Source organism: Gambusia affinis, linkage group LG12 (genome assembly GCF_019740435.1).
Source record: "Gambusia affinis linkage group LG12, SWU_Gaff_1.0, whole genome shotgun sequence".
Classification (NCBI taxonomy): Eukaryota; Metazoa; Chordata; class Actinopteri; order Cyprinodontiformes; family Poeciliidae; genus Gambusia; species Gambusia affinis.
Genome location: NC_057879.1, coordinates 19451894 through 19462048, shown reverse-complemented (window position 1 = coordinate 19462048; position 10155 = coordinate 19451894). Strand labels below are relative to the sequence as shown.

Below are 10155 nucleotides of genomic sequence, written 5' to 3'. Positions count from 1 at the left end.
GTTTATGTAGCTTTATGTTGTTGTTTTGGTTAGATGGATATCAATTAATTAACTAGTAACTGAGGTCAGTTTTCTTGATTCGGCATTAAATAAGAAACATGGAAAAACTTGCGTCCATTGGAGAAAAAAACTTGTTGAAAACTGAATGCTCTATTACTTCTGTAGTGAATACCATTTTTAGAAAAACTGCATCATAATGACAGACATGGTGGGAGCAGAATGATTATAATTAATTACAAACAATGTATTAAATTAGAAATTTATACATCAATAACTGTATTAATAATAATTCTAGTTATTGGAACCGTGAATTCTGCTCTCTACCTTTTTGACCGCAATTATGTCGAAAACACACGTATGTGAATTAAATCAAGTTTTAGTTCCTCATCATTCAGAAAATCTAAATGAACATATTTGTTCTTCTAATTTTTTTTAGATATGCTGTATATTTTAGTGACATTGAAAAATCCACATTTTAGGATAAATATTTATTAGTATAGACAGAAACCGAAAAAAACCAAGCTCAAATTGGCTACAAGTTGCCAGTTTTGACAGTCAAATCTTGAGTTTTTACATGCTCTTTGACTTTGCTTAATCTGTTTTGACCATCAGATTACGACAGGATTATTCTTCCACCAAACACCTGCAGTTGTTTCTGGCTGACATCTGTTGCTGTCTGATTTCCAAGCACAGGCAGATACTGACTTTCAGCCAAAGAACACGACAGTATGTTTCCCTCAGTGACATTTGAGTTCATTTAAAACTGTGAAAATTGCCAGGCCTGAGTCACCAGTAGTCAGAGAGACACGTGTCCACAGAGATGTCCGGCCAAACGGTCGGCATCAAAATGGAACAGCTGCTGAAACTGGTGGAAAACGTTTAATTTTTCAACTTGAATTTTAAATTTAAGCTCAATGTTGTTCTGTAGTTACTGGTAGATGTGCAAATGTGTATAAGAACTAGAAATAATTCTGCCATTATTAATAGGCACATATGTTTGTTAGAGGGTTGGCCTGCTGAAAAAGCAATACTTTTTTTTTTTGCCCTAAGAAATAAATACCATTGAAAGTTATGTTGGCTGTTCATTTGTCTGGAAATCCAACCCAGCACTGTGACTCAGTGAAAAATAGCAAAATTATAGATGCTATTATGAATAAAAATTCAACAATATCTGTAATTAAGTGCCCTGGCACTAAAATTCCTGTTCAGACATGCAAGTCACATTCAGACAGTCTGTCTGGAAGAGCAATAAATGCAGTAAATTGGAAGCAAAAGGTACATCAATGAAATAATTGGTTAGTGTACTGGAGGTAGTAGATTTGAGCTCTGGAAGACAGATAAAAAAAAAGAGCCTGCAGAAGAAAGTCCTAGGAGGGTGCATGTTAATAAATACTATATATATATTTTTTTATTGTTAGTGGTAACCTTTGCAGAAGCTTGAGCTCTTGAGATCCAACTATCCACCTTATTTTCAGCTACAAACAACAAGAAAACATTCAGATTAAAACCACAAGACATTGAGCTTCTTCCAAACGTTCCAGCTCTTAAATGCTTCAGTATCTTTCACTGATTTTGTGTCCCATTCAGGATAACTTGATAACTTGCTCTGCATAACGCTAGTCTGGTAGGAAAGCTGACAAAATATAATTGATTTCATCTCTGAAGTTGCTACATACTTACTCATATAAAAGTCCAAGATAATTATATATGTAGACAGTTCATCTTGATTTAGACTAAGCAAAATTGTCTGATCTCAATGTTGTGTTAGCTTCGATTTGAAATGACAAATTCATAAAGTCAGAAAAAAAGTCTGTAAGAATTACAAAAATTAAGAAAACACAAACAGAAACTCAAACACATCTTGAAACAATTAAGTTTTTTAAGCTAATTTAATAAATGAATGTGATTTTGATGTAACACTATAAATGTGCCAAAAATGTTAAAAGTTGAGGATGAAAATCATGAGAATGACAGTAATTATAAGATATTTACATATGTATTGTACTGATCCTTAAATATTTTGTGCATTAACAGAGAGACATATCAGCAAGAAGGTTAAAGCTTGAGCCCAAATGGGTTCTACAAACGGAAAATGACCCGGAGCACTTCTCCAAATTAGCTGCAAATTAGCTTAACGACAACAAAGTCAGTCTGAAGTGGTGATCACCACAAAGAGTGTGTGTATAAACTTACTCAGGAACAGCAGTGCTTTCACTGGGAATGGGTCAAAAATCCAGAAAACTATTGTAAGAAGAAAAAGAAAACCAATTCCAAATAGGGAAAAGCATGCAAACTTCTGAATTCAAATAATAATAGAAAAATATTCTTTTCAATTGTAACTGAACTCAAACATAGAAATGTTATTTTTTTTGTATGTAGTAAATGTCTGGTTTCAACTGGATTGAAGTTGTCAATCTAATCTCTTTGAAATACATAAACCTAAATACAAAGTCCAACTGACAATCAGTAAAGGCCACAAGTTAAAAATAAATGTCAGTCTTTGAATGTTTCAAGGAGCTGCTGCACCCTCAGAGGTTGGCTGCATGGTTTGATCTTTTTAAGCTTGTTTTCATCAGTTTCCACTGCTCCCACGGCACTCTGTACGTTCCTCTAACACAGACTGCAGGCTGTGAAGGCTACGTGGCAGAGCCCAGGCTTCAGGATTGTACTGTAAACCCAACAAGCAGAGCTTTTTGTATGCTGGTCCGGAAGGCGCTACCTCCTACTGTAGCAGCAGTTTGTTGCCTTTATTGGTTCCCTGTATGAGGTGTACTTTGCCTAACAACTCAACTTTCCTTTATGTTGTTCCATATAAAATATGAATGTAGAAGAAAGCAGGAGTTGTCAGTGCAAAACTTTTTTTTGTATCTTTGTGAAGGGATTACATAGCTTTCAAATCCTGAGAAGAGGATAACAATTGAGTGATTCAGCTGCAGACTTATTACACCAAGTTTGAAAGTTTCAAACATGGTGGTGCAAAAGCTACTTTGATATTCTTGTGTTATGATATTTGCCTCTCATTTATTCAGTGATCTGATGCAAGACTGAAGTTGTTTAAGAAATATTTTTATTCATTGCTGTGAATATCTGCGAAACAGCTACATTCAAATAAAAGAATCTCAAGCACAATCAATATTTTCTCTTATGTACTGCTGTTTATGTATCTATAGGAGCATGCCAAGAATACCTGAAATACAGTCTTGTTTTTTTTTTTTTATTGGCCACAGCAATTCAAGCTTATCTCAAAACGTTATGTCGAATTAACTGGAAAATCACCCCAAATTTCATCCCAGTAAGGAAGAAAACTGTGAGCTTCAGCTTGTCCAGGAAGAGAGTTGAGCTGCTCACCTTTCCTAATTAAAGGATCGCTGCTGATTGGATGTTTGTCAGCACAGGAGCCAATCCTGTAGAGCCTGGCAGCGTGTTTTAGCCTTATGACATGCCTTTTTGTGTCTTTTAATGACCAAGGGAGGCTCCTTAAAAATGTTTCCCTGCTTGTCCGGCTCATACAGGGGAGCAGAGAGCTTTAGGGTTCAGACAGCTTGGAGAAGCAACCCCTCCCTCCAGAGAGACGTGCTGGATCTCGAGGCGATCCTAGGAGGCCAAATCCACTGCACCTTTGCAGGTAAGTAGTCATTTCTACATTTTCTTAGAGAAGCTGTTGGCAGCTTTGACAATTTTAAAACATAATCATAGGGGAAAACATAAAAAGATTCAAAAGCCACAGTAAAACTATTAATCTTAGTGAGAGTAGCAGCTGTAATTCAACAGCCATCTGTACAGCAACAGAAGAGGGCATAACAAGCTTTTGGTGGTTTGATTGTTGAGTTCAGTCGCTGTATTTGATATTCTGATTATTTTCCATAATCCCTCTAAAGCTCTATTAGTGCATGTCCTCAATCCTCTCTATTGTCTCTGCATCAGCCGGTTAAATAAAACCCTTCACTTTGTTCTGAAAGCATTGTGTAATCAAGGATTTCCATTCCTAGCAGGCAGATGAAAAACTCTTCACAGAAAAGAAGGAAAATGTGAAGATCAATCCAAGTCATGTTGCATTGTAATGCGTTACATATAGCATTGCCTAATGTTGATCCTGTGGCAACTCTGAGTATTGTTCCCTCTCTGTTCCTACAGGAAGCACAGAAAACAGAAAATGGCACGGCATTCACTCATCCTCACAGGACTCCTGTTAGCAATTGTCTTATTACCAGGTGAGATGTAAATGACAAGTTTAAAATTTCATTTTTTTAAAAATTTCTATTATTTATTATAGCTTTCAACCATTTGTCTGTCAGGTAAAATATGAAAACATAAAGGTGGAGGAAAAATAACTCAAAGCAACTACTTTAAAAAATACCAGAAAGTTATTAAATGATTCAGACAATTAAAAGCTAAGCTATAATTATAAATAAGAAGACTTTAAGTGATGTACTGAACATATAACATTGTGACAGGTAGCAAAAACTGTTTGAAAATTAGCATTGTTCTCAAAATCTGCTGGTACTATGACATACTGTCTTATATGTCTGTCAATATTGGGCAATAAAGAAAATATATTTCTTCATTTTGGTAAAGAAATGTATTTTCTTTACATTTGGATGTAAAGAAAATCCAAAGACATTTTAATTACTTTACAACACAGTAGTAAGTAGGATTATATTCATGTTGTTTTAGAAGTGTAATAAACAACATATGATGGAGAACTCATAATTGTTTACATGATATTTATGATTTAAGGTTCAGGATTTTTATTCAAGTATGTTGAATATGAAGATGTGCAAGTAACCAGTAAAAAAAACTGATGACTTGGCATAAGTTTCCCATTTCTCAGTTTGGTATTTTAAAGATTAACTAAATTAAATAATGAAAGATGGAGGAAAGGTGAGTCCTGAGGGTGGTGATAATCTTCAGAAATGGGATTCAGCCTAAATGTCCTTCACATAACAGGTAAAAATGCACTTAATCCAGTTATAAAGCATAATAGTTGATTCTAACAATGGAGCATTGATGTCAATGTTTGAAATAGTTTCTTCAGCAACACAAAAACGCCTGTGCCTCATTTAAAATAACTACAATTAACTGATAAATCGCTTTTGATGTGATTTAACATGATTTGTTACTTTACAGTGACTTTAAAGGTTGAGAGGCAATTGGATAAATTTATTTCTGGACAAGGATATGTTTTTCTTTTGGAAAGTAAAACATCTCGTTAAGATGGTGTTTTTTTGGTAGCTTTTAGAAATAAAAACATACATAGACAACTGGACATTGTGTAATAATCAGATGACTTGGCTGTTTTTCTTATCACCCTAAATGTCTCCATAAAACCCCAGCAGATCAGAGGACACCCAGACTCCCCCCCGACTAGCTACATTTAAAGTGCATGAATAATTGGTTTGTGTGAGGGCCAACTCTTTGTAGTTTTACAGGTAAACTTTGAGGAGGCCTCCAGCGGGGGCATAAACACCACCATTTTAGTTCAAAGCTAAGCGACACAACGTGCTTTAGGATGGAGGAGTAGACGTGGAGGAGGTGGAGGGGTGTGTAATTTGCAGGATGCTGCCTGTATCAGGGCGCCAGCGCTCCAGCACCTGCCGCTTTTCACCCGCCGGCTTATTAGCAGCTCAGCATTTTCCCTGATGTTGAGAGAAAGCCCAACATCTGTTTCCAGTTAGCAAGCGTTGCTGCTGCTGCTAATGTGGCTCCTGTTTGTGTTTTTACAGAGTTTCTGGGGGCCGTTCCAGTGGGGCAGGACAAGCAAGAGGAAGGTGAGGGCTTGTCTGACGTGGCATGGAAAACTCAAGGGTTTCAAAATGTTCAATAAGTAAAAGTACGGGAAGAAAAAAAGCATTAAATTCACTTCTTAGCATACATGAACCTCATGCAGTTCACAGTTGATTTACATTGTATGGGTGAAGCCATAATATAGGTAATTATATTCAATTTAGGTTTTCATTTGGTGAGCTTTGTCTTTGTTATTTAATATGAACAATCAAAAGTGTCTTAGTTTGAGATTAACATGAACTAATCTGAAATGTGTTCCCTAATATGAGCATCCACTGTTCTTACTCTTTAATTTAAAGCTAAAAGAAACTTTTTTTTTAAGTTTTGGAAAAATGTAGAAACAGATGGTTATAAATTCTAGTGTCCTTTTTGTGCTTGCTCTGAAAATTTGGGATTTAGGTTTCATATATTTTAAGATTTATTGCAGTATTACTTGAAGAGTAGGATTTGATGCAAGTAGATTTAGTTAAAGAAATAACTTATGGTACAAAGTTGATCTTCACTATCAGAACAATTTGACCTTTTGAGCCGTTGCTATAAACAAAGTGAAAAGGCCTTAAAATAGTGACATTTACAACACAAAATGCTCAAAAGAACTTACAGCACAACACTTAAAGTTACGTTTAAAATAAACAAGAGAAACAACAAGACAGCTTTATCATTAAATTACTTAAAATAGTGTGCCAATATAAATATAAAAACATTTCATTCTCAAAGCTGCATATCTAAAAAACTAGTTCTTTTACATTTACTCAGACATGTTATGAGATTGAATTGGTTTTGATTTTGATTAAAAAAAGAAAACAAAAAAGGTTTCAGTTTCCTTTTCAACAACTCAAGCATTTAGGGTGTCGACAGAGGCAAAAATTGGCAATGAACACAACAAACTCCTGTCCTTTTTTGTACTTTGTATGTTAGCTTTAAAATATAAAAGCAGAAAGCAAAGAAATTAAAATACCGCAGACAAAGCAGAACAAGCTACTGGAGAATATAATATAATTGTGATGAGTCAGAGAAATCAACTCATCACAGACTGGTAGAATGTCTCAAGCGCTCTGAGTTTGTGAAAATGTTTTCACAGAAATAAAATTGGAATAATAGTATAAAAGTAAAATTGTCAGAGAAATGGTTTTCAGCCTCAGAAAAGAACATTAAATTTGATCGAAAGGAGCAAGCTAAGTTCCAGTTTTATTTACCAGTTTCTGTGAGGCTTTCAGAAAAATATAAATCACTGTCTCATAGATTCTGTATTTGTATTTCAACTTAACTAAAAAGAGTTAAGTTTAACCAGATAGAGGAAGGATTAAATTTAAAGTGGGAAGAAACAGTTTCTGTACAAAATCTACAGAAACTCATCACCTTATCTAATAAGGTTCAGATGTAGAAGAATATACCACATCTTCAGAGTAAAAGCAAAACATTTACATTAGAGATGTAACAAATGGGTTGACCAAGAACAGATCCTTAACTTAGTTAAGCATGGTGTAACCAATAATTTCTTAAACCTAGTCATTATGAATTAGTTTTGTATAAATAATGGGCTAATGAAGGTGGCTTGTAGAGTCTTTCAACTTGATTTTGTGTTTACTGGCAATCTGTGCTTGGTGTATCTTACATGGAAACACAAATATATGAGCAGCTAATGTAAGATAGTACGACTATACATTATAAAATGACATAATAAAACATAGCCTTAACAAGTTCAACGAGATTATGCAAAGTTGTTTAGGCTGCAAGTACCCATAGATTGTCTTGATTTGAATTACTTTCAGGACAAGCTGTGGCACTGTCCTAGCTAAGATTACTTTATTTACTCTGTTGGCTCTCCTTGCAGCAGCTGCAGTATCTGATAATGTGAAAGCAGAGGCCATGACCAACTTGAAAAAGCTGGTTCGCAACAGAAGGAATGTCCCCGTCGTGGCTGTGCCACAGTTCAAACGTCTGCCTGACTTCTGGGGATGGTACAAATACTTTATGGACACCCACAACCAGGAGGGGGTGAGTGGAGCATGTTTCAAATCATTTATTCATTTTTATCCCAGTCACGATTACAAAGCTCCTCATTTTTTTCTTAAAACAATCCATCAGATTGCATTATACTGTTGTATTAAAATGCCTTTTCCCCATTGACTGCATTAAATAAATAATTTCAGGCAGTAAGAACATTGGATTGTTTTTCTCAAAGTTCCTCTTCCAGTTCAGATGACAACAATGAATGATTTATTGCTCAGATCTTGGTTGCATGAAAGTATTCACATGCCTTTACCTTCTTTAAATATTTAGATATTTTTCAGTGCTTTATGTCCATGACATTTATATTGTTTAAGTCAGGCTCATTTCCTGCTTCAAATACAAAACAGGTTAAAAAATAGTCTTTGGCTTTTAAACTTTTGATCATGTATTAATTATTTTAAATCCAATTTCAGTGGCTTGTAAATTATTTGAAACATCATTATGCTAATCTTAGCTGCTCTCGCCCCTGTTGTTCAGGTGGAGGACCTGGATCGTTTGTATCTGGCTTATTTGCAAAACAAACACAGGTCTGAGGAGGGGCCCACCTTCAACCACTACCTCAAACACCTCAGTGAAATATACAGAACCTGTGCTGATTCCGATGACCCAGAATGCATTGCTGAGTTTACCAGCAAGCCCAAAGCTGCAGTGGTCATGCCTGCCCCTTTCAAGGCTGCTTCCACCAGGACGTGCGACCCCTACCTTGACCCCTACTGCCTTTCCTCCAAGGGTCCCGCACTAGCTCCAGCTAAGGTACCAGCTCCCATCCTCGCCCCTGTGCTGCCCATGAAGGGCCCCACTGGTTACTATCATTATGGTCCAGTCTTGGAGCCTTTCCTGAGCCATGAACAGCAGTCTGAGCTGCTCAGGATCTGCCAACCTGAGGATGTAGAATGCCTGCAGTACCACCTGAGAGCAGCGTTTGGGTACCGCCCTGTGCTGGGTCCGGCTCCATCCTATTCTGCCCTCAATTGTGACCCCAAGGATCCTTACTGCAAGCCCCACTTGGTGCAAAAGGCCCCCAGTGGCTTCTACCACCTGATGTACTCTAGCTGTGACCCATCAGTGGATCCTCTTTGTGTCAGTAAAGCTGCTCCTGCTCCCCTTGCAGCTGGGGAGGCACCCACAGAGCAGCACTGCAACCCTCTCTTTGATGTGGGCTGCAACCCCCTAAGCGCCACAAGGCTTGCTAGCCTCACCAAGCCCGTCCTGGAGTACACCCCCAAACATGCACTTCCTGCGGCTCCTCTGACTTGTGACCCACGGACCAACCCGTACTGCATACTGGCAGCTGCTGCTGCCCTGCGCAGGCCCCCTGCACAGCTCCCCGAGCACCAGGTCTGAACCCAAAGTCCTCTTCTTAGGTTTGAATTACTTCTTTTTGACTAGTTCTCTATAGTCATGCTAACATATGACTTATTAAAATATGTAGTAAAATGAAATGGGTGTTGAATAATGCTTTAATTTCTTTTAGTCATAAATATGCTTTGCATTTGTTTTGAAACACACACACACACAAACCAAACAATCAACCAGGTCCGCTACCAGCTTGGCATCCGCGGCAAGACCAAGGAAGGCTACGACTGCTATGTGCACTATGACAAGGACTGCAGCCCAGTCAAGTCTGGCTCTGAGGCTCCTGATGAACCCTTCTGCCACCCGTACGATCCAAATTGTGCAAAGTTTGCTCCACCTGGCGGCATCGAGGCCCCAAAGCCCGGAAAGGACGGCATTATTCTTCCGGATCCTGACTGCGACCCAGAGTATGACTACAACTGCAGATTGCGCCACGCCGAACCTGCCGCCTCTGCCGATGAGCCAATAGCTGATGAAGAAAATGGTGCAAAGGAAGCCATTGTCCACCAATATGCTATCCCACGCTTTGAGGACTTCTTCCGGGGTGTCCTGAGCAAGCACAAGTAAATCTTACCACCAGCTAGGCAGTCTTACAGGAGGCAATTAAGTTCATATGAGCTTTGCAAGGCAGAACATTTTTGTATTATTATTAACACCTTAGCAAGATTCAAAAACAAATCCCAAAATAATTCAGCTTCAAACTGCAAAGCAGTCTTAAGTTCTTTTACTAAATGTCAAAGATTGAGCCATACAGTGCATAGTGGCATTATGAGGAAATCGTGCATTAAATAGTTAATGTTTGGATATTTGTAGAAAAGACATGTATGTATAGATGTGTAATAGAGCAGTAGAATTAGTCAAATCATGTTAGTGGAAAAAGACGTACATTTTCCACAATGTATTTAATGTTTTCTTCAGTCTTCAGTTACGTAAAAACTCATTAAACCTCACCTGTTCAGTTTCTGTCACGTTCTTAATAAAGAAGATTGACTAAAAAAAGAT

At 37.4% G+C, this 10155-nt stretch overlaps 1 protein-coding gene across 1 annotated transcript; it reads left to right on the top strand.

Moving 5' to 3' along the window:
* Nucleotides 1–3483: 3483 nt before the first annotated feature.
* and2 (actinodin2) lies at nt 3484–9746 on the top strand. The gene is made up of 5 exons (XM_044134660.1): nt 3484–3625; nt 5724–5768; nt 7619–7782; nt 8275–9135; nt 9334–9746. The coding sequence occupies exons 1-5, from the start codon at nt 3484–3486 to the stop codon at nt 9718–9720; spliced, it is 1599 nt and encodes a 532-aa protein (XP_043990595.1). The 3' UTR covers nt 9721–9746.
* Nucleotides 9747–10155: the final 409 nt, after the last annotated feature.